The sequence below is a fragment of the Taudactylus pleione genome, unplaced genomic scaffold, assembly GCF_031769625.1.
Source record: "Taudactylus pleione unplaced genomic scaffold, aTauple2 ptg001334l, whole genome shotgun sequence".
Taxonomy (NCBI): domain Eukaryota; kingdom Metazoa; phylum Chordata; class Amphibia; order Anura; family Myobatrachidae; genus Taudactylus; species Taudactylus pleione.
In genome coordinates this window covers 2176611-2201802 of record NW_028285734.1, presented here as the reverse complement: position 1 = coordinate 2201802, position 25192 = coordinate 2176611, and the positions used below count along the sequence as shown (strand labels likewise).

General features: G+C 48.3%; 1 protein-coding gene and 1 non-coding gene across 2 annotated transcripts in view; both read right to left on the bottom strand.

Moving 5' to 3' along the window:
* Positions 1-7066: 7066 nt before the first annotated feature.
* Positions 7067-7158, bottom strand: LOC148443087 (Z30 small nucleolar RNA). The gene has a single exon (XR_015875751.1). It is a non-coding gene; the product is annotated as a Z30 small nucleolar RNA (small nucleolar RNA).
* Positions 7159-23350: 16192 nt separating this feature from the next.
* The window catches only part of SDHB (succinate dehydrogenase complex iron sulfur subunit B), a 36298-nt gene continuing 34456 nt past the window's right edge, over positions 23351-25192 (bottom strand). The window contains exon 8 of the mRNA XM_088463217.1: positions 23351-23776. Coding sequence (XP_088319343.1) covers positions 23699-23776 — 78 coding nt within the window. The 3' untranslated portion in view covers positions 23351-23698. The remainder of the gene's footprint in view (positions 23777-25192) is intronic.

Sequence of the window (25192 nt, the reverse complement as noted above, 5' to 3'; positions counted from 1 at the left end):
CGCTACTGCTGCCGAGGAGATTCTGGAAAGGAGTAGGCTATATGCAAGACTGTCTCATTATGAACGTGGCTAAGTCTCTGAGAATTTGCCACTATCCACCTGCTCTGCTGGAGAGTCAGTGTGCCCAGCGCTCCATGGCTCTGGCCCCCCCTAGCCGGCCTGGAAGCCCCTCCAGCAAGGGAATAATTGGATTTTAGATATATTTGCACCTTGCAATGTGTAACCTCCTTCAAGGAGGGCCTGGACAACGTAGCACTCCTCACTAGGCGTGTAACATGAGAATCTACCCGTAAAGGTAACTCCCAATCCGCAAAGGGGTATGCAAAAGGTCAACCGTTTTTTTGAGGCTGGAACCGCTTACCCGGATTTTCCACGCCTCCTCTAAATGATCCACCTGACCAGATAGAGGAATTACAGTGGCAACACCCTTATCCTTAAAGAAGGCATATTTGGATTTAACCACGGGGGATATGTAATAACCAAAGCCGCACGGACTGCCCGTATAAGGCCAGGCATATAGACTTGAGAGAGATAAATGTATTCCCCAGACTTTAGACCCAGACTACGCCTCCTTTGCACTAAGGGGCACGTGTCTGAAAAAGTCAATAATGTCACCGTCATCAGACATCATGTCCTTACCCGTCTGAGACCCGTAAGGCCGTTTAGAAGGCCGAAATGGTGACTCCCCCTGTAAAACGTCCATCAGGTGCTATACCATTTGGACAATAAATTCACCCACACAGGCTCCTGCGAGACCTGGGGGGGCGAAAAACAGGATACACTGGGGAACCATCAACTGCCCAGGGACCCCTGCATGTGATGAGACCACCACTCGCTGGAATAACCCCTATGGGGAAACGCAGGGGGCGTTGCCCACAAGGGCTGTAAGCATCTTAGCCAGCCGACGGCAGTCCCCTTTTTGTGCAGGCACAGTGACAGAAATGGGGCGTGATATATAATACAACATGCCCTCCATAAACCCTCAGCGTCTACATATCCCTCCGCTAACTGCACATGATATCAGTACATTATAGCTGGAAGAGGATATCCTCGTTCACTTTCAGACATGAGGAGTGTGAACGGAGCGTATGTGACTTCCCACACAGTAAAACCACGTTTACTGTGAGGTAATAAACACCCTGCAACACCGCACCGCAAGGGCTGTAGCAGAAGAACAGGGATAGGAAAAAGGCTGACAGTCAGAAATGAAAGTACAGGCAAACAGCGCTAGCATTTAAGTCACATACAATGCACAGATAACATCCTGCATTACAAGCACTGCGATCAACTACACAGACCAGAGCCTGGTAGGAAACAGTGCTGCATACACTGACCTTAATTGAAGGAGAGGTATGCGGGGGACCCGGACCGCAATGGCATCTGTATCAGCTTCCAGCAGAGTGTCATTCCCAGTGAGAAAATGGCCACCGAGGAGCAGGGCCCGGGGGAGGAGCGCTGACACAGCCCGCTCAGACCGCTGTGGAATGGCACTGGGCAGCGGGGGAGACGCCGGCTGTGAGACAGGGAAGGCGTTCTCCCCTGGCCTGCCATTAACCCCTGGGATGCCGCGCTGTACCGCACATGCTGCGGTCCGCTGTCCCTGGTGGTCTAGTGGAAGGCGCAGGATCAGTACCTGGCCCCACGCGCAGCCGGTCCCCAGGGAGCCCCCCTGCCTGGGGACCAGAAAGGACTGTTACCTGCGGTGCCCACCCCGGATCGGTACCGGCGTTCTGGTACCGGCGGGGTGTAGGAGTGACAGCATGGACGTCAATACTGACTGTCCTATGCTGGAGCACTCTAGTTGTGCAGCCACAGCTGCTAAGAAATCTTCAGGGTCTTGAAAAGACCCCCCTCTGTACAGTGCGACTGGTCCGGCCAGGCACCGACGAAAACTGAGTGGCCTGAGGCTCGGGGTATAGGAGAGGGACCCCAGTGCATCCTGGGAGGCTGAAAATTCAACTCTGTGGTGCCTGGATGTCTGCCGCAATCGCCTATACCCCAAGGTATCCTGTGGATACCCTATGGACCCTGCAGTAGAAAAAAAAATAAAAATTACACTCGCCGCTGCAGCAGCAGCAGCTTATAAATAGAGGTCACTACCTCTCCAGGTATGCGGCCGGGAGCTCCCAATCTAGCCGGCAATATTTTTTCTCTCACCTTCTCTCTAGTGGAAGCGGTGGGGTGCGGGGAATCCCGCCTCCTCGTGTGGTAGTGTCCGCCAGCTCTCACCTGATCTCCAACGGTGGAGCAATGATAGGGGTCTGGTCTCCCGTAAATGACAAGGTCTGTCCATACTCACTGCGTCCTCAGACAGACTGCCAGTGTGAGGCGCCTGCCGTAAGTGGCCAGGCTACGTCCTCAATTAAATAATAGAGCAGTTCATAAGTCCATCTATATTACCACAATTGTGTATAGTTATTGATTTGGGTTGTATACAGTTTAATATGTCTGATCATTTTTAATATTTTAAAAGGAAATCACTTACACCACAAACTAGTAGTGTCATGTTGAGCTCTGCAAAGTTAATTAAATTTTATTTTTTACTTCCATAATATCCAAATGAAAGACTCAAATTCAGTATTTTTAAAATGTAAATGTGTGTGGATAGTTGGGCTCACACATACATACAGTAAGAGGGAACTGTACTCAGTAAGACGTTTCCACTGTATGACAGCTGGGACAGGCTGGATTTCAGTTCTTTAAATACAAAAAGGTTATTAAACACAAAAAACACACTCGAGACCATTGTTCCAATAAAAGGTTATTTATTATGAAAAGATGAAGTAAATGATTACAAACAACCGATTATATAAAATATAAGTAACCCACTAAAGATTATGAAGTATAACTGAAAATAGCAGGGTCAGCACGGGCGCCATCCACAGTGGGCGCGCTGATTTCCCCGCTGCCATTTTCCCTCTTGACTTAAGTGACCGGGAAGCGCAGGGCAGGCATGACCCCTTAAGAGGTAGCGTGTGATGTCACACACCGCGGCCGTCCCTGTCCGCGCACAGCGAGTCTGAGCCACCTGAAGCATGCATGGTGTGAGAGGGGTGGTCAGACAGTGTCAGTAACAGTGGCAGCAGGTGCGGACACTGACTACAGCGGCTAGCGGCGGGTGTGGTGCGGTCCACAGGACCAGCGGACTGTGCTGGACTGGTGAGTAGTAGCCTGACTGACTGCTGGAGAGGGGCCAGGAGGAGACTGAACTGGGGAGGGGGTAACTTATGGACGGTGGCGAGAGATGCCTGGAGAGCAGCATGTGTGTAGTCAGCAGCTCAGCTAGTCAGCAGGTACTGAGTCTGAGGTGGGAGGGGGGCTAGCTGAGGAGCACTGTGTGACTGCATTGGGCATTTGCTGAGTCTGAGCGCTGGGTGGGGATGGGGGGGGGGGGGCTAGCTGAGGAGCACTGTGTGACTGAGGTGAGCACCTGGAGTGTGTGATGGTGTGTAAGGTGAAATATAGATGTGACCCATCCAGATCAATCTATATATATTTCAGATTAATGCCCCTTTTCCACCGAGTGAAAAACCTGTGTTATTGCAGAGTCAAACCTGGTCGGGTCTCAGTTGAAGCTGCTCCCCAATAAAATAACCCCGGAAGCAAGCAGGGCTGGACACAGGTAGGACCTGGGTTAAGGGGGCAGTGTAAACGGGTGACCCGGGGCCCAGTTTACAGTATGGGGAAATCCCCATGATGATGCCGCCATCTCCAAGCGTTGGCAGAAGAATTACATGGTACGTGGGTGCAGTGTGAACGCGGCCGAACCGGCAATAACCCTGGTCAAAGTGCAGTGGAAGCGGAGTGTGAAGCCGGATCCGACCCAGGTTGGACCAGTGTTCAAAACCCTGGCTCGAACCCGGGACTTTAGTGTAAATGGGGTATAAAGTGTCCTCCATGATCGGCAAGGAGCAATAGACAATTGAGCTTAGAGGACAATGTGTGTATTATTTTTTCTGTGGGAGCATTTATAATTCATGGTGTTTTGTTATTATTCCTGGGGAGGGCATTAATAATTCATTGCATCAACGATTTGTCTTTTACCCTGAAGGGGCCAAAGTGTGTGTTTGTTTGTTTTTATCCTGTCAGCGTCAATGTGTGTTTGTCTTTATCCTGTGGGGGCCAATGTGTAGTTATTTTGTCCTGGTGGGGTTAATGTGTGTGTGTATGTTTTTTTACAATGTGGGGGCCAAAGCATTTTAACATTTTTTTTCTTAAAAATTGATTCCTTTGTTTGTTTGTTTTGTTTTTTTGTGTATTCATTTCTTTAATTAAAAAGATAGGAGAGGTTTTATTTTTGTTCAGTTAACAAAAGTATTACCGGGTGGGGGCACTGCAACATTACTGGCACAGGGTGCGCGTGGAGCTTGAGCCAGCCCTGGAAAATAATATCAACTTATTTATATACATAAATATATTGTTAAAACAAGTAAGAGTATTAATGAATACAAGTAACCCACTAAATATATTGTAACGATATTAGTAAAGCTCAAACAAAGAGAAACAATGCATTAACATAGATATTAATGCAAATATAAAAAATGTACAATGCCCAAAAACACTTACTCTGCTCTCCTCTGGGCACCGTGTTACTGCAAGTCACATGCTGGGTGCCCTCCGCTCGCTATGAGACCAGAGACCTCAGGCAGGAGATACACTGTGCACCAACGCTCCCCCCCCATAGGGCACTAACGATGACTCCAGGGACCCCTATTCCTGGCAACGGGCTAGAGATTCAAATGAGACACACTTAGTCCGATTACGCTCTTCCCACCAGGCCAAGTGGTTACACCTGTAAGACTAGTTTATACCCTGTGTAGTAGGAGTGTCAGGGATATCTCCCTAAACACGGTCCATGTGTTGGTACCCTACTACATCAACAGGGGGCGACATTGCCTCATTTATTAAGGGAATTTACTACTGGATTCTAGAGCTTCATGTATGACCTACAATGTGTACTAAAGGCTTATTGTTCTCTGTGCAAGAAAAGGTGTGTGAATAGCAACATTTAGTGCAGGGATGGGGAACATCCCCCCCCCCCCCCCCCCCCCCCCCCGAAATCATTTGGTCTGGGCCTCGGAGCTTTTTTTCTGCTAGCCTTATCTGGCGATCAGGGTGCCTAGAATGAGACACTGCAGCCAGAATCTATGCAGCAGCGCCACATGGAGCATCCTTAGGACGCTTCAGACAGTCACACGGCTGCCCTTACAGCTCCCCGGAGCATCCACAGGATACGCCGGTATTTGCTGTAATCACTGGCGATTGTGGCCTCTACCTGTGTGACATCACATGGAGGGGTGTGGCCTGCACCGGGCCCGCAAATGGGCCAAAGGACACATTCCCTCGCTGGTACAATTCATTTCTGTTTATATGCTTCTGAATGCGGACACATAAGTATGTCTCCTTGGCAGCCATTTTGTTACCCCATAACATCTAGAGCACAGGTTCTCAAACTCGGTCCTCAGGACCCTCACAGGTCATGTTTTCCAGGTCACCCTGCAGGTGCACAGGTGTAGTCATTACTCACTGACACTTTAAAAGATCCACAGGGGGAGCAAATTCACTTGATTCTGTGAGGAAACCTACAAAACATGCACTGTTTGGGGTCCAGAGGACAGAGTTTGAGAACCTCTGATATAGGGGAACATAATACTTGCTCTAAAGCTAACAAATACCTCAGAAAGGAGGTACCCATCGCTACTAACACCATGGCACCTACAAGCAAACTGACTAGCTAAGCTGCTCTGCGCACACACAGACTAGGCCAGAGCTTCCCAAACTACGCTATTACAGTGCAGGTTTTAAGAATATCCATGGTTGAACCCAGATGGTTAAACCAAATTGGCTGAGGTACTAATTAGGTCATTTGTGCTTGTAATGGCGGCGTTTGGGAAGCTCTGAACTAGGCTCATGTGTGAATAGATTTCTACTTGCACCATTTGCTGCTCTGATCAAAGTTATCTGCCAACACTATTCATTCTGATTAATACAAAATTACACTTTATATTATCCTGTGATTATTCCCAATGAGGAATACAAACCTGGCACCATAAAAGGTAATTACAGCAGGTAGGATAAATAATCATTCATACATTACATTTAAACCATCCTTCAAAACCCTTGGGACAAAAAAACTGTTTACTAGCGTTATATTTCTGTGCTCGGACATTCAATAATCAGCTGTGACCTACAAAGACTTTCCCCGCCGGGCAGATGCTGAATCCAGATATACTGTAGAATAAGAGACGTCCGTGCTTAGTATCTGCATCCACGCCGGGTAGCACACGCTCCAGTGATGAGAATATCGCAGCCACAAAGGACAGACCTGAAAGCAAACAAGTATTTATTAAGGCTACATATTATGACCTATGCAAAGTTACACTTTCTATTGCCGTTCTGTGTGTTACATCTTCATCTGCTAAACAGAAACAATACAGGATCCACATTTACCTGTGTGACAATTACAGCCTTAAAGAGGGATTTATCTGCATTTAAAAATACCAGTTTACAGGTAAAACAGCGGAGACTAATATGCTTTTTTTCCGTGTTAAGTACATTGTGAGTGGGAAACACTGTACATATATAAATTGCACATCTTATTAAAATTAGGTTTAATTGCCAAAACTACCCAGCAGTGTGCAGCAATGTGTCAGGCAGTGACCTGCATAGTGAGATGTTATATAGTGACCACTAGATGGCGCACACACTGCCCAATACATCATTAATGCAGTATATTTCTTCGTTATAACATTCTAATGGCCAGATGATTACACAGGCCTACTTCCCGCTACCCAAGAAACTGCATGTGGTGAGGTTATCCGAAAGTTGGACAAAGAAAAAAAAAATAAAAAAAATTAAAATACCCTCACGCTAAGGATTTAGAATCATGCACCCCTACTCTTTCCATGGTCCTAAATATGAACCAACTCGTACATCAGCTTTGTTATGTACATCCTCACCCACAGTCCATGTACAGACCCCAAGCCCATCTATACACAGGGAATACAGCATTATACACCACTGCTGCCCTGTATGTGTCACAGTCAGGCCCCACTAATGGCGTTCCCAGCTCAGAGAGAAGATTATTAGATCATCTCCTGGTCAGAGTAGGCGCTGACGCTACAGTACCAGATCACAATCACCTCACTCATCACTGCTGGAACCGCTGCACCAAGGCACCTTACATCACTGCTGGGGCATTGCAGGAGCCGCTGCACCAAGGCACCTTACATCACTGATGGGGCATTGCAGGGGCCGCTGCACCAAGGCACCTTACATCAGTGCTGGAGCCGCTGCACCAAGGCACCTTACATCACTGCTGGGGCATTGCAGGAGCCGCTGCACCAAGGCACCACACATCACTGCTGGCACATTGCAGGGGCTGCTACACCAAGGCACCTCACATCACTGCTGGCACATTGCAGGAGCCGCTGCACCAAGGCACCTCACATCACTGCTGGCACATTGCAGGAGCCGCTGCACCAAGGCACCTTACATCACTGCTGGCGTATTACAGGAGCCGCTGCACCAAGGCACCTTACATCACTGCTGGGGCATTGCAGGGGCCGCTACACCAAGGCACAGTACATCACTGCTGGGGCATTGCAGGGGCCGCTACACCAAGGCACCTTACATCACTGCTGGCACATTGCAGGGGCCGCTGCACCAAGGCACCTTACATCACTGCGGCATTAACACCTTCTGACCCAATTACCCACAGAACTTAATCAGCCCACATCCTTTACCTAGAGCAGTGTTGGCTAACCTTGACACTCCAGCTGTTATGGAACTACATAACCCAGCATGCACTGCTACAGTTTTGCTATTAGGGCATGCTAACACAGTGTGTGTGTGTGTGTATGGGGCCCCGTCTACTTAACACAAAACTGACCTGGTTAGAGAACATGAACGAAGGGAGAACGGGGGTAAAGTAACTTGCAATGAATTCGGCATATATTGTGACATCAGCGTTTAGGAGAGCTATAGGCCCGTGCTTCCTCAACTCAGGAGGGATCTTGGGTCACTATTTGGGCCACTGGGTGGTTTGGGTCACTATTTGGGCTTCTGGCATTTCTCAGGGAAAAGAACAACGTGCTGTAGTTGTAACTAATAAAGCTGGGTATATTCAGAAAAAAAAACATTAGCTATGTCCGGAGGTTAAAGGAGTTTCGAGCCTTGGTGGTCAGATAGGTACTTAATTATTCTGCTAGCAGATTGGGCTGTAATTAAGCAGCAAAACGTCTGCGACATGATAAAGATTTTCCCCATACACAAAACACACCCATGTTACTGTCCTCACGATGGTCACCTCATACACACACACACACAGTACCCATCACACCTACCCCCATGTTACTGTCCTAATGACGGTCACCCCATACACACACACACACAGTACCTATCACACCTACCCCCATGTTACTGTCCTAATGATGGTCACCCCATACACACTGTACCTATCACACCTACCCCCATGTTACTGTCCTAATGATGGTCACCCCATACACACACACTGTACCTATCACACCTAGCCCCATGTTACTGTCCTAATGATGATCACGCCATATACACACACTGTACCCATCACACCTACCCCCATGTTACTGTCCTCACGATGGTCACCTCATACACACACACACTGTACCTATCACACTTACCCCCATGTTACTGTCCTAATGATGGTCACCCCATACACACACACTGTACCTATCACACCTACCCCCATGTTACTGTCCTAATGATGATCACGCCATATACACACACTGTACCTATCACACCTACCCCCATGTTACTGTCCTAATGATGGTCACCCCATACACACACACTGTACCTATCACACCTACCCCCATGTTACTGTCCTAATGATGGTCACCCCATACACACACACACTGTACCTATCACACCTACCCCCATGTTACTGTCCTAATGATGATCACGCCATATACACACACTGTACCCATCACACCTACCCCCATGTTACTGTCCTCACGATGGTCACCTCATACACACACACACACTGTACCTATCACACTTACCCCCATGTTACTGTCCTAATGATGGTCACCCCATATACACACACTGTACCTATCACACCTACCCCCATGTTACTGTCCTAATGATGATCACGCCATATACACACACTGTACCTATCACACCTACCCCCATGTTACTGTCCTAATGATGGTCACCCCATACACACACTGTACCTATCACACCTACCCCCATGTTACTGTCCTAATGATGGTCACCCCATACACACACTGTACCTATCACACCTACCCCCATGTTACTGTCCTCACGATGGTCACCTCATACACACACACACTGTACATATCACACTTACCCCCATGTTACTGTCCTAATGATGGTCACCCCATACACACACAGTACCTATCACACCTAGCCCCATGTTACTGTCCTAATGATGGTCACCCCATACACACACACAGTACCTATCACACCTACCCCCATGTTACTGTCCTAATGATGGTCACCCCATACACACACACACTGTACCTATCACACCTACCCCCATGTTACTGTCCTAATGATGGTCACCCCATACACACACTGTACCTATCACACCTACCCCCATGTTACTGTCCTCACGATGGTCACCTCATACACACACACACTGTACATATCACACTTACCCCCATGTTACTGTCCTAATGATGGTCACCCCATACACACACACACACAGTACCTATCACACCTAGCCCCATGTTACTGTCCTAATGATGGTCACCCCATACACACACACAGTACCTATCACACCTACCCCCATGTTACTGTCCTAATGATGGTCACCCCACAAACCACATTACGTCGTTCCACATATTTTCCCTACACATTGGCCCGGGGTAGGTGACCATTGGTTCCTTGACTCTTTGAGCCATGCACAGGGCCGGGCACCGGGTGTTACACGCTATAATGCCATAGTGCACCGTGCGGGCGGGTACACAGCGCCTCTGTCCCCAGCAGCCGCCGCTCCCTCCCCAGCCACACACAGGGCAGCTCTCCCGTCCCCGCTGCTTCTACTCACCTACTGCTGCCGCCGGGGGGAGGTGACTCATGCGAGCCCGGGAGCACAGGACATCATGCTGCTGCTCAGAGAGCGGCTCTGGAGTAAAACCGGAAGCTCCGCAGACACACACCGGAAGCACTTTATGCGGTCCAAGGGCAGGAAGTGACTCCTCCGCGGCCGTGTCACTAGGATAGATCCTCTTCAGTAGATGCACCCTGACGTCATCTATTACTGGGTCACTAGGGTAGAGGATAGGTCCTCTTCAGTAGAAGCACCCTGACGTCATGAGTTACAGGGTCACTAGGGTAGAGGATAATTTCACTTCAGTAGATGCACCCTGACGTCATCTATTACTGGGTCACTAGGGTAGAGGATAGATCCCCTTCAGCAGATGCACCCTGACGTCACAAGTTACAGGGTCACTAGGGTAGAGGATAGTTTCATTCCAGTAGAAGCACCCTGACGTCATCAGTTACTGGGTCACTAGGGTAGAGGATAGTTCCCCTTCAGTAGATGTCATTAGTTACAGCAGGGGAGGGGAATCTTTTTTCTCCCGAGGGCCATTTTAATATATATAATACTATTCGCGGGCCCAGTGCAGGCCACGCCCCCTTCATGTGATGTCACTCGGGGACAGGGCCACAATCGCCAGTGATTACAACAATGCCCAACAATGCCTGGAGCATCCTGAGGATACTCCGGAGAGATGTAAGGGCAGCGATGTGACCATCTGAAGCAACCTAAGGACGCTCCAGGTGGCAGTGCTGCATAGATTTTGGCTGCAGGGTGCCATTATAGGCACCCTCCTATCCAGATGAGGCTAGCAGAAAAAAGCTCAGAGGGCCAGACCAAATTATCTTGAGGGACTTATATGGCCCCAGGGCCTAAGGTTCCCCATCCCTGAGTTACAGGGTCACTAGGGAGCCCCCACAGCCTTCAGTAGTGAGGGCGGAAGTGCAGTTATGCTGGCCATACACTAGGACGATTTTGGGCCGATTGCCCAATTTTCAACGCGCCGTACGATGAATCGTGTACAAATCGTATTGTTTTTAAAGAGGATACGATCCGATGCGCGCTCCCGCAGCTCCTAAAACATATCGTATGATCAGATGTGCAGCCCATATGATCCATCGTATTCGTATGCTGATCGTGCCGTGTTCTGCAGCATGCGATGCATCGTGCGTCCGAGCAACGTCATTTGTAAAAACAAAAAACTGATGCACGCAAGGGGAGATCCGTAATGCATTCATCTGTCTGTAATAAAATAAGCAAAGATGCAGGGATGGTTCAGTGAGAACCATTCATGCATCTGTGAAAAAAAAAAAAAAAAAAAGTTTAAAAAAAAAACACGTCATGCCCCCCCACCCAAAGAGCAACCAGCCCCGGGCTTGAGTGACCCAGTGCTGGTTGGGCAAACATACAGGGGATAAACGACGTAGGAGTCCCCCGTATGTGAGAACAACTAGCACCGGGTTAGTCAGAACCAGCCCTGATTGCCAAAATACGGGGGATAAACGACGTAGGGGTCCCCCGTATTCTGCGCAACCAGCACTGGGCTCTGATCCAGTCCTGATTCTGGAAATACAGGGCAAAAAAATTAGTAGGGTTCCCCTGTATTTTCCAGAACCAGCACTGGACTTTTTCTAACGGGGGGCTATAAAGGGCACGCTGGTACCTGTAGTTCACCTGTAAAGAAATGTTTAAATAAACACAGGGAGCACACACTGTACACAGTATAAGTTTATTAAACATACAGTACATGCACTCACACATGTACACACACATATACACATACTCTCCTATGTGTCCCTATAGCATCGGTTCACTTGTCCATGTAGAATATCCATAGGGTAGGTACCTATGAAAAAATATCCATACTCACCGTCTCCTATGTGAAGTTCAGGTCCTCTTCGGCCCAAAGTAGGTATCTCCGGACTTGGTAAAAAAAAAATAAAAAATGGAAATCGCGGAGCCACGAACTGAGGTACCGTTCTATAGAATAGAATGATAAATGGTGCTCCAGCTCCCAACTGCACAGACTTTTGACAGACAGAACTGGTCGCGGGTGGCAATGCCGGGCAGTGCTAGCGCCCCCCCGCACCGGCCGGCGCCCCTTGCAAGTGCCATCCTGGCCAATAGGAATATACGCCCCTGCATGCATGTGTATACTATGTGTATGTATACTATGTATTTGTATGTATGTACCATGTATGTGTATACGATGTATATGTATTGTGTACATACTTGTTAGTCTAATAAAAGTGGCATCAATTATTGCTACTATCAGGGGTGGATTGGGACAGCGGGTAAGTTCCCGCTGGGCTGGTCCCATAGTCATATACAGAAGTATAGACAGCGCTGGTAGACAAAAATTATTTAATACAATATATAATGAAAAATATAATCAACAAATCACAAAATTATAAAAAGTGCACTAAATAGAACAAATATGTATACAGATTAAAAATCTAAATATTAATTATAACAACCCCATATAAAAAATCTATAAAAAATCAATACAGATCTGTATATTATACGGGAGCATTTTATATCCTTTGCACACATGTGCTGCTTATATCACCTCCACTTTGGAGATATGGTATAATCTAAGCTCCAGGAATAATGGTCCCATAGTCCCCTCAGCCAGGCCAGCTCGCACTGCCACTAAATTACGACATCGTAATCGTACAGTCGTTCCTGATCCCCCCCTGTTGTGCCTGCACTGAACGATATGTCGCTCAGTGCAGGCACCCTCCATCATTCCTGAACATGGCCAATCTGTCGTTATTGGCAGGTTGTTGGCCGGCATGTTCAGGTGGTGAGAGATGTCGGAAACGACCAGGGGAAGCGCGCATCGCTGGTCGTTTCCGACATTATAGTGCACGATTACTGATCGATTGCATGATTACGATGTCATAATCGTGCAATCGCTCAGTAATATCGCCCAGTGTGTACGCACCTTAAGTCTCCTCTCCCCACCCCCTTCCCGAGTCCCCACCCCTTCCCTCTCTCTCCAGCTCTGCCCGGCCGGTCTGTTTCCCTTGCACGCTGCGACAGTATGTGAGGACTTCTCTTCCCTCACCCGTCCTGTCCCCAGTATTAATGTTATGCCCCACAGTGCCCCTAGATTGTAAGCTCCTAGGAGCAGGGTCCTCCTCCCCACTGTCTCACAGCCCTCTTCTCTAGCACTTATATGACAGCTGTCACCTTCCCAGCTGTACTGTGTGTGGAGAATTGTGTTGCTAATTGTTACTTGTGTTCTGTTTATAAGTTGGTTACTGTATTGTAATGTAATGTTCTGTGTACTCTTTACTGTATGTACGGCGCTGCAGATCACTTGTGGCGCCCTATAAATAAAATGTAATAATAATAATAATATTTGACACAATGTCCCCATTAATAATATTATGCCCCCACTATGCCACACTTCCTCTAGTATTAAATATCATGACCCACAGTGCCCACTTCAGTATAAAATATTATGCCTCACAGTCAGGACCACCGCCTTGGGGGGGGGGTTTGGGGGGGACTGCCAGGACTTGAGTCCCAGACTTGGAGAGAGGGGGGCCCTGCCTATTTTGTCAGTCCCAGGTCCAACAATTTCTAATGGCAGCCCTGGCTGGAACTGGAACTGAGGACCCCCTGACCTGCTACAAGTTGTGCGGTGCAGTTGAAATGTCCCAGAGCCCAGTATATCAGCAAGTGCTGCAGACAGGTCAGTCTTCTGTGGAAGACTGCGGAAATTATGTATGTTTTATATTTTTCCTGTGAGGGTTAATGTGTTTTTTTTCTTCTGTGGGGTCCTATGAGTTTTTTTTTCTCCTGTGGGGTCTAATGTGTATTTTTTCTCCTGTGGGGTCCAATGTGTGTATTTTTTTTCCTGTCAGGAGCTACTGTGTATGTTTCCCTATTGGGAGTCAGTGTGTTTTATTTTTTCCTATGTGGGACAATGGGGGTCATTCAGACCCGTTCGCGAGCAAAGGACGCTCGCAAACGGGTCGATGTTGCCCCACTGCGCATGCGCACAACGGAGGGAGCTCCGTCGTGCGCATGTGCGAGACCCGGACTGCGACAGCCAAGCTGTCGCTCCGGGTCTCGCACCAAAGGGGGAGTGCTGTCGATGGTGATTGACAGCACGTCCCCTTTGGTGGGTGTACCGGGGGCGTGGCGGCCAGACGGAGGCGTTCCCATGGGAACGCCTACCGTTTGAAGCCGGCCCCACTGACATCAGTAATGATGTCAGTGGGAGTGACTTTGGCTCTGATAGAGCCAAAATCACTCCTGGTCTTGCGGAAGCGAGACCCTACCGCAGGGTCTCATCGCAAGCCCGATGGTCGCGATGGTCTTTTACCATCGCGACCATCATCATGGATGCTCGCTATAGCTGTGGGTGGTCACCCACAGCTATACGAGCGTCCAGGAGGACGCTCTATTTTCATGGAGGAGGGCACTGATTCAGATCGAGCGCTCTGGTCAGAGCGTCCGGCTCTGAATCAGGCCCTATGTGTTTTATTTTCTTCTGTGGGGCCCAATGAGTTGTTTTTTTCCTGTCGGGGGCTAATGTGTTTTTTTTCCTGTCGGGGGCAAATGTGTTTTTTTTCTCCTGTGGGGGCTAATGTGTTTTTTATTTTCTTGTTGAGGGCTAATTTGTTTGTTTTTTCCTGCCAGGGGCTAATGTGTTTTTTGTTTCCTGTCGGGGACCAATGTGTGTGTTTTTTTTCCTGTCAGGAGCTACTGTGTATGTTTTCCTATTGGGAGCCAATGTGTTTTCTTTTTTCCTATGTGGGACAATGTGTTTTATTTTTTTCCTGTTCGCGGCCATTGTGTTTTATTTTCTTCTTATTGAGGCCAATGTGTTTGTTTTTTTCCTGTGAGGGCTAGCGTGTTGTTTGCTGTAGGGGCCAGTGTGTTTGCTTGTTTTTTTTTCTGTAGGGGCCAACGTGGGTTTTATCCTATGGGGACCAAACTGGTTTTTATTCTTATGTGATGTTATTAGTGCATGCGTCTGAGTTGCACCGCGCATGTGTCCCGATGGTGCTCATACAGAGTTACAATACAAATTCAGACAGATGCACTAAGAGGTGTATTAGAAATGCGTTGGGTATTCTTATGCTGGCCATACACCTACGCGATTTCGGGCCGATTCCCCGATTTTCGACGCGCCGTACGATGGATCGTGTGGAAATCATGTGCTTTTTAGGTAGGATGTGATGCGCGCTCCCGCAGCCATCAAAACATATCGTGTGATCAGATGTGCAGTCCATCTTCTCCGTCGTGTTCGTATGCTGATCGTGCCGTCTTTTTCAGCATGCGATGCATCGTGCGTCCTAGCAGCTTCATTTGTTACAAAAAAAAAGACTGATGCACACACGGGTAGTGAGAACCATCCGTACATCTGTGAATAAATAAAAATGTTGTGCACCAGACTTTTTCTAGCGGGGGGACTGATGCCACAGCCAGGAGAGCCCTATCACTGGACCCCCCCAGCGGCAGCATCAGCCCTGACCGCTAGTCAGCCCAGGCCGGGGATTCCTGTAGAGCTGGGGACCCCCCAGGCTGATAGCCCGGGGCTGTCCCCGCCACCTCTGGTGATCATGGGTGGCGGGTTAATAGTGTATAGGTGTTGTGTAAAAATAGATGTGTAAACATTGTCTTTACAAGTAGAACTGCAGGTCCCAGCAAGCCTCCCCCGCATGCTGCTACTTGGAGAACCACAAGTACAAGCATGCGGGGCATTAAGGGCCAGCTGGTACCTGTAGTTCACCTGCAAAGAAATGTTTAAATAAACACAGGACACACACCGTACACAGTATAAGTTTATTAAACATACATGCACTCACACATGTACACACACATAAAACATGTACACACAAAACTGTTTTGATCCTATGACTAAGCATTAGATGCGAAACGCGCGTCAGGAGACATGCGGCACTCGCTTGCTAGCGTGTGCTATGTTTTTAATACTCATGTGTTGAAACCACTGTTTGTTTGATAAGTGATGACATAGACGGAGGGTGTCTGTTAGACATAGGGACCTGCCAGAGTTAGGAGAGTAGAGGACACATTGTGTCAGCATGAGTGTGCTATGGATGCCTTATGATACACTGTTTCACATGATCTGACTCGATCCAACAATCAAGGTTTATTCTCACCCTTAGATGGAATAGTGGGCAATATATTCAGTATATAAGCCACAAACACATAATATCGGGGTATTAAACCCATATCCATGCAAATAATATCTTCTTTCTCATGATAGTGACAGTGAAAACACACTTTGGTTATGTCACACCGTGTTAAAACACATTACAGGGCATTTTCTAACATCTCCTTTAACCTCGTATGATATTACTGTAATCTATCAGAGCTAATAAATGAGGATATAAACTGCGTCAATATTTATATTAGGGAACGCCTAATAACACAACATTTTGAGATATATATCTCCCTTACCTTGATGATCAAAGGAGATAAATATATTCTGCTTTGAAAGACTAGGAAATCCTGGTAGCTATATAAGCACTGTCTTATACTACAGATCTTATTCAACAGATTCTATCTTTGAAATCATATGTATTCATATTGTCAGGCTGTGAGTGAATACAGTTGCTCTTTTATATCTGGAGTTTGATATTTACGTTAGATACACAATATTATGGGGTCTATTTACTAAGCAGTGTTAGGAGACAGAGTGAAATGAGATAAGGTGCCAGCCAATCAGCTCCCAACTGTCATCTCACAGGCTGTGTTCGAAAAATGACAGTTGGGAGCTGATTGGCTGGCACCTTATTATTATTATCCTTTCTTTATATGGCGTCACAAGTGTTCCGCAGCGCCTTACATAGCACATAAACAAATAATTTGACAACTTACTTACAGTACAAAATAGGACAAGGACATGGATAATATACATTGCTACATTAGTGACCATAACACCTAGATATGCAACAGAGCGTAAGCAACCAAGTCCTACAAACCACATATCCAGAGCCTCTCAAAATCCTGACGTTTCCATCTCAAAAATATTTCCAAGATTAGACCCTATCTCTCCCAGGATGCCACCAAAACCCTCATACACTCACTGATCATGTCAAGATTGGACTACTGCAACCTTCTTCTATCTGGCCTCCCCAACTCCCATCTCTCTCCTCTCCAGTCTGTGCTCAATGCTGCTGCTTGGCTCATCTTCCTCTCCAAACGCTCTGCATCTGCCTCCCCTCTCCTACAAGCCCTCCACTGGCTCCCCTTCCCTTTTAGAACCCAATTCAAGGTTCTCACACTCGCTTCCAAAGCCCTCACCCATTACTCTCCCATTTACATCACTGACCTCATCTCCCTCCACTCTCCTGTCCGCCCCTTCGCTCAACTAATGCACGCCACCTCTCATGCCAATTGATTACTTCCTCCCACTCCCGCCTCCAAGATTTTGCCCGTGCTGCTCCCGACCTTTGAAACGCTCTCCCTCTCACTATCACTCTCCTCCTCTTTACAATCCTTCAAACGGGCTCTCAAGACCCACTACTCCATCATAACCTTCCAGCTCTCATCCAAACTAGCTGCATCATGCTCCTTCCTCCCTGCCTACCCCATCTGTGTCACACCTGTTTGTCTGCCCCTCCCCTTTAGAATGTAAGCTCTTACGAGCAGGGTCTCTACCCTCTTGTGCTTCTTCTTACTTTACTTTCACCTACTTCTTATCCCCTATCACTTTTCACTCTGGGCCTGATTCAGAGCCGCTCGCTCTGAATCAGGGCGTGTTTTTTTTGTTTTTGTTGCGGCCTCTTGGCTGCTCGCATAGCTGTGGGTTACCACCCACAGCTTATGCTAGCGGCCATGATGATGGTCGCGATGGTCAAGACCATCGGGCTTGCGACGAGACCCTTGCGGTAGGGTCTCCTTGCCGCAAGCCCCAGTGGACTTCCTGCACTATTAGAGCAGGAAGTCCACCTACTGACATCACTAGTGATGTCAGTAGGGCCGCCCACAAACGGCAGGCGTTCGCATGGGAACGCCTCCGTTTGTGAAGCTACCCCCCCTGCCACGCCTACAAAATGGGGCGAGCTGTCGATCAACATCGACAGCCGCCCCTTTTGTAGTGAGCCCCGGAGAGAGTGCTTTTGCGCTCACTCTGGGGCTCGCGCGTACGCACTGGGCCACCGTCGACCCGCTTGCGAGTTGGTCTGAATCAGGCCCACTGTCTCCTAACACTGCTTAGTAACTAGACCCCACAGATCTCACTAACCTGGAAGAAGTGAGTGTGTGTTTTTGTCCCTTATAATACTGACACTCCATTGTGATAAACTCACAATAAGCTACTAAGCCATATGATGATGAATATATAATTAATGGTATAATTCAACATAATCAACAGTGGTCACACAATTTTTATTTACATATATATTTTCTCTTTCTTTTTCATTATATTTCGCAATACTTTATTTTAAACAATAGTCCTGATCCGCGAGTGCCCCATTTAAGGAATTTCTTCTCTCTTTTGTTCGGTGTTCCCATGCAAGGGGCAGAGGAGAAGGACATACAATGTGGTCCTTATCCCCTCAGCTGTTAAAAGCCCTGAGCAGATCTATGAAGCGGGCTCAGAGGAAATGCAACTGGAGGGGGGATTAGAGGAGACTCTGACCCGCTGGGGGATCAGGAGGACCCCACGGGCAGTATGCGGAACGAGGAGTTTGCTTAGAGCCAACCACAAGAAGCCCAGGAAGACTCATCGCTTCCCAGCTCTGTGCAGCTGAGGGATGAAGGATCAGGGGCAAGGACCGAGATACCAGTTGTCCAGCCCTGCGGTTATATCCCACCAGTCTCTCAGCCGGCTGGGCTGGGGGAGGAGACGGCGACAGAGAACCAGATGGAGAACACTCCAGGTAAGGCTCAGTTATTAATCCCCGAGGGGGTAGCAGAAGTAATTGGCCCATGGGAGGGAGTAGAGGCATTTGAGGGGGGAGCATGAGGAGAAGTGCAGAAACTCCCTGCTCCCCTGCTATTAATTGCAGAGCGAGACCCCCAGTCATGGCCTACCCCTGACAGGTTCCCTGATGCGGGCCTGGTGCCACCAATTATGCTCCTCTCTGATGCGCCAGAGGCGAAGGGAATGAGGTTCCCCAAAGAGGAGGGGGAGAAGGGACGAATCTCTGATGATGTGGGTTGCCCACCACTGAGGATATTACCCAGGGCAGAGGATTCTGGAGGGAGTTGTAATCAAAACTGTGAACTGCTGAGAGTCCAGACCCCTCCGAACCAGAAAAAGGAGAGGTGGGCCCAGATGGCAAATTGAGCCAGCAATTGTTTGACCGGAATCGGTATGCAAATACAGACAGCGGCAGCCCGGCGGGTACAAATCCTGACAGCAGCAGATAAGTACCCTAACCCTCCCTTCTGCCCCCAACCCTCCCTTAGGGGTGCCTAACCCTAACCTCCCCCCCGTTAGTGCCTAAGCCTAACCCCCCTCCCCGCACCCTAAACCTTAACCCCCCCTAGTGGTGCCTAACACTAAGTCCTCCCGGGGTCCATAAACCTAACCCTCCCCCCCACGGCTAGATGCTAAGACACCCGGCTTACCTGCGCTCAGTATGCCGGGTGTCGGGATTTAGTAGTGGGGCTAATGATAGGCATCAGGATTTCGACGCCTATCCTTAGCCCCATGTCGGGATATCGGCGGGCGGGATAGCGCCCACCAGTATCCTGACTGCATCCCGTTTGACCCAGGTGGACAAGGTGTGATCTGTACTCATGCCAATGGGGTAGAGTAATTTTTGGGACACTTACAAGCGGCGGCTGGAAAAAGTGGGGGAGGTATATGCGATGACCCAAGTGCCCCCCCCCCCCTAGCTTGTTATGGCTCGTCCCAAAACTGTGTACTTTATACAACGCGTTACTGCTTTCCAGTGTATAAGGGCAGATAATCAGAAGATTGCCCAGCTAGGGCGGCTCACTCTGAGCTCGATTCAGACCCACTCGCTTGCTGCAAAGGTATGCCAATCCGCAATCACACAGTAAGACATCAGCATGCCCACTATGTACTGGCATGCGATCGCGCTGTGTATGCAGACGCCCACCAGCCTGTCTTAAGAAGCCCACTTTCGCACGTCATCTCCAGGGAGAGTATGCAACCATCGGTAACATCGAATGCATACGCAGCACTTGTGGTTGACCATACCCTACCACCGCAAGCGCTTCAGGTGTGTAATTCAGCCAAGTGACGCTGCCTCTTAAATAATGAACACCTCAGAAACGGCGTTAAGACGCTCAGGCACGCCTGTGTTCGCACCTCCAATTCCCCCCGTTTCCACCGTCCAGCCCGTCACCACCCACAAACGGCTTTTCCTGTCACTCATTCTAGCAAGGTGGCTATGCTCAGCGAGTGATCGCATGGACTGGTTTGCGCATTGCTATGTGTACGCAGAATGCAAACATCGGCAGGCTGCGTGCGAACGCCTCCTAGTGAGCGGGTCTGAATCGGACCCTCGGTGCGAGTGGAACTTGGCCCATTATAATGCAGATGGGCTGTTTGCGCATCACATACCGCTGTGCACAGAACTGTGTATTGGACAGTAATAGGACCTTATATCAATGAGCCTGATCTTGTTGTATTACTGTGTGTGATAGGTAAACTGCATATACAAGTGTTTGTGCCTATCAGTGTATAATATCTCTATAGCCTGATATGTTACTTACAGGGCGCATACCATATGACATATATAATGATGTTATAATGTGTGGTAAGGATGCAGGGGGAGACATCCCCCCCCTCCCACTGGAATGTAGAGGCAGCCAGGTAACTCTGTATGCCTGCTAGTATCCCCCCACAGGAAACCATGGCCAGCTGAATGGGATGTGACTGGTTTTATTGCCCCGATATGCTAAATCCTCTTGTCAATGTGATGGAGTGGTCTTTGTCCAAAGGGATCTGTACCAGACACATGGGCACCGGAATCCTCACCTCTGGAGTGAGGCAAGACATGATCACTAACTGTATAGAGGACTCAACTCACCCAATAGCAGGGCCCAGGGGTGTCACCTCACGGTGGAAAATTCAGAGGCTTTAAAATAACAAACTGAGGGTTTTTAGGGAGAGATCAGAGATCTGAGTGGCAGGACTGGGCATAGAAGTCGGGAGATCCTTCGAGCCTGCCATCCACAGATCTGGCGATACAGAGAAGGTCTGGCGAAAGATACGCAGCCAACGTGTATGCTGCCACCGGGAACGGTCCCAGGTGTGCGGCTGGTGTGTGAGCTGGAGCTAGGTGAATGGCCGGCACGCCCAGCTCTTGGCGAGCAGAGGACAATCAGGCCGAGCGGCCGGGATCAGCAAGTCCAGGACGGAGAAGCCATTTCCCTGAGGAGCGTGGAGTCGCACAGCAGCCTCTCACAAGCGTAGTTTCCCCCAGCCCAGGCGGGTAAGCGAGACGGAGTGACTATCCACATTTCTAACACTAAAGGGCCCTCTGCTGTGTGTGGGGTCCCCAAAGTTCAGCTAAAACTACTGGCATTTCTGTATATACTGTATAATAGTCTGTACTTGCTGTTTTTACAGTGTGTATGTAAAATAACCTTGTACCTTTGCTATTGTGCCATTTCCTGTGCGTTCTAAAGGGACTCAGATAAAGGACCCGGGATACCGTCCGAGAGAGCAATAACCATTGTCATTCTCAAGGCATCGAACGGCGAACAGCAAAAATAACGCACATATACATCAAGTTTCTTCACATTATGTACATCACTGTGTATCCTATTATACGTCACCCTGCTCTCACTAACAGCACCGGCTCTATTCTCTGTACACACGTATAATAGAATACACAGCGATGTACGTGTGTACAGAAAATAGAGGCGGTGCTGTTAGTGAGAGCAGGGTGACGTATAATAGAATACACAGCGATATACGTGTGTACAGAGAATAGAGGCGGTGCTGTTAGTGAGGGCAGGGTGACGTATAATAGAATACACAGTGATGTACATGTGTACAGAGAATAGAGCCGGTGCTGTTAGTGAGGGCAGGGTGACGTATAATAGAATACACAGTGATGTACATGTGTACAGAGAATAGAGCCGGTGCTGTTAGTGAGGGCAGGGTGACGTACATCACTGTGTATTCTATTATACATCACCCTGCCCTCACTAACAGCACCGCCTCTGTTCTCTGTACACACGTACATCGCTGTGTATTCTATTATACGTCACCCTGCTCTCACTAACAGCACCGTCTTTATTCTCTGTACACACGTACATCAGTGTATTCTATTATACGTCACCGGCTCTATTCTCTGTACACACGTACATCGCTGTGTATTCTATTATACGTCACCCTGCTCTCACTAACAGCACCGGCTCTATTCTCAGTACACACGTACATCGCTGTGTATTCTATTATACGTCACCCTGCTCTCACTAACAGCACCGCCTCTGTTCTCTGTACACACGTACATCGCTGTGTATTCTATTATACGTCACCCTGCTCTCACTAACAGCACCGCCTCTGTTCTCTGTACACACGTACATCAGTGTATTCTATTATACATCATCCTGCTCTCACTAACAGCACCGGCTCTATTCTCTGTACACACGTACATCGCTGTGTATTCTATTATACATCACCCTGCTCTCACTAACCGCACCGGCTCTATTCTCTGTACACACGTACATCAGTGTATTCTATTATACATCACTCTGCTCTCACTAACAGCACCGGCTCTATTCTCTGTACACACGTACATCAGTGTATTCTATTATACATCACCCTGCTCTCACTAACAGCACCGCCTCTGTTCTCTGTACACACGTATATCGCTGTGTATTCTATTATACGTCACCCTGCCCTCACTAACAGCACCGGCTCTATTCTCTGTACACACGTACATCGCTGTGTATTCTATTATACGTCACCCTGCTCTCACTAACAGCACCGGCTCTATTCTCTGTACACATGTACATCACTGTGTATTCTATTATACGTCACCCTGCCCTCACTAACAGCACCGCCTCTATTCTCTGTACACACGTATATCGCTGTGTATTCTATCGTTCAACCGTTTGCAAAAATGATAGACATCTATCATCGGGCAAACCTGCTGGACAACATGACGATAACATCACGTTCAGCACGTTTGCGGATGATTGATGAGCCTGCACTGAATGATCAAACTACTGCATGATTATAATGTCTTAATCGTGCAGTCTTTTGCCTGTCTTCTAGTGGATGGGCAGAATTAGACATGTGGCTGTTTAGGAGTCAGTCAGTCACTCTCTCTCTCTCTCTCTCTCTCTCTCCCCCCCCTCTCTCCCTCTCTCTCATAGATGGGATTTAAATAAATGTTTAATTGACAAACCATTTTAATAGTCATTCCAGGTTTATATATTAATTAGCAGAGAAACACAGATGTTAACATATATTTTAGTTCAAGTAATCACGTCGCCGTGTCCCCGATCACAACATGACAGTGTCCATCCCGGTAACACAACCCCCTCTCAGTTAGAACAGAACGGCAGACTGACCATTTTAATGATGCAAATAATACAGAAGTGTACAATTCAACCAATGACTTCTTCATATCCTTATAGCGCAGCATATTAAGAGGCTTCAGAAACGCCTTGCAATTCACAACAGCGTAATGGGCGGAGTTCAGGAAAGTCCAGCATTTTAGGAGATAGGCTCCGCTATGCTGCAGCAGCTCTCTCCTTGTAGGTCGCCATCATTTTCTTAATTTCAGCAATAGCTTTGCCAGGATTTAAGCCCTAAAACAGAACAAAGCCAGAATCAGCCACGCAATATCGGCTATTTAAACCTCACCGTCACGGCTTCCTTATACCAGGGCAAGGAGTACGTCACCGAACAAGGAGCCGGTGGCCTCTAACAGACCAGTCAAGCACGTAGTTAGAGCTTTATTTCCCCCGATTAACGAAAAATAGACAAAAAAAGTTCTCCTGAATTTTTGCCATAGTCCCTTTTAGACAATTCGTACAGGCGGAAATATATGATCCCATTATGTTATCTCCTCAGTGATACCCGAAATATGTACTTTTCAAGTTTTGGAGCAGTTATAGAGTTGGGAACAATGACGTAAACTCCCCACACCCTTCGCACACAATGGTAAGACACCCCCATTTTTGGGTAGCAATAACAAGAGATATGGTAAGAACTTACCGTTGTTATCTCTGTTTCTACGAAGTCCATAGGGTCCACAGGGTTGACCTTGGGGTATAGCTGGATCTGGATCCACGGGCACCACGCAGTTAAAGCTTTGCTGCTCCCAGGATGCACTTGGGTCCGTCCTCCTCTATACCCCGCCCCGGCCACAGGCACCTCAGTTGGTAAGCAGCTAAGGCCGGAGGAGGAGACTAAACAGAGAGAAGGAAGACTGGAACACACAAGAAACCATACTCACAGAAATGGGAGACGGAAAACCGGTGACCAGCCACACAGCCCATTTGAAGCCAGGTGCGTCAGGGCGGGCGCCCTGTGGACCCTATGGACTTCGTAGAAACAGAGATAACAACGGTAAGTTCTTACCATATCTCTTGTTTTCTACTTCAGGGTCCATAGGGGGTCCACAGGGTTGACCTTGGGGATGTCCCAAAGCAGTTCAACTAAGGGCGGGGACGCTCCTGTGCTGAAAGGAGTACCCGGCGCCCAAAGGATGCATCCTGAGAGGCGAAGGTGTCAAACGCATAAAACCTCAAAAACGTCTGAATTGAAGACCAAGTAGCCGCCTTACACAGCTGAACAGCGGAGGCGCCACGTCTAGCAGCCCAAGAGGGACCCACAGAACGAGTGGAATGAGCCTTAACAGAGGCTGGCACAGGTAAACCCTCCTGCGCATAAGCCTCACAAATAACTGAACGAAGCCAACGGGCTAACGTTTGCTTGTTGGCAGGCCAACCCCTCTTGTGAAAACCGAAGAGGACAAACAAAGAATCCGACTTCCTAACCGAAGCAGTCCGGTCCACATAGATTCTAAGTGCCCGGACCACATCCAAGGAAGCCTCACCAGCCGAAAGATCAGGTGACTGAAAAGCTGGCACAACAAGTTCCTGATTAATGTGGAACTTTGAAACCACTTTGGGCAAAAACTCAGGACGCGTGCGGAGCACTGCCCTGTCCTGGTGAAAAATCAGAAAAGGAGGGCGACAGGAAAGCGCCCCCAATTCTGA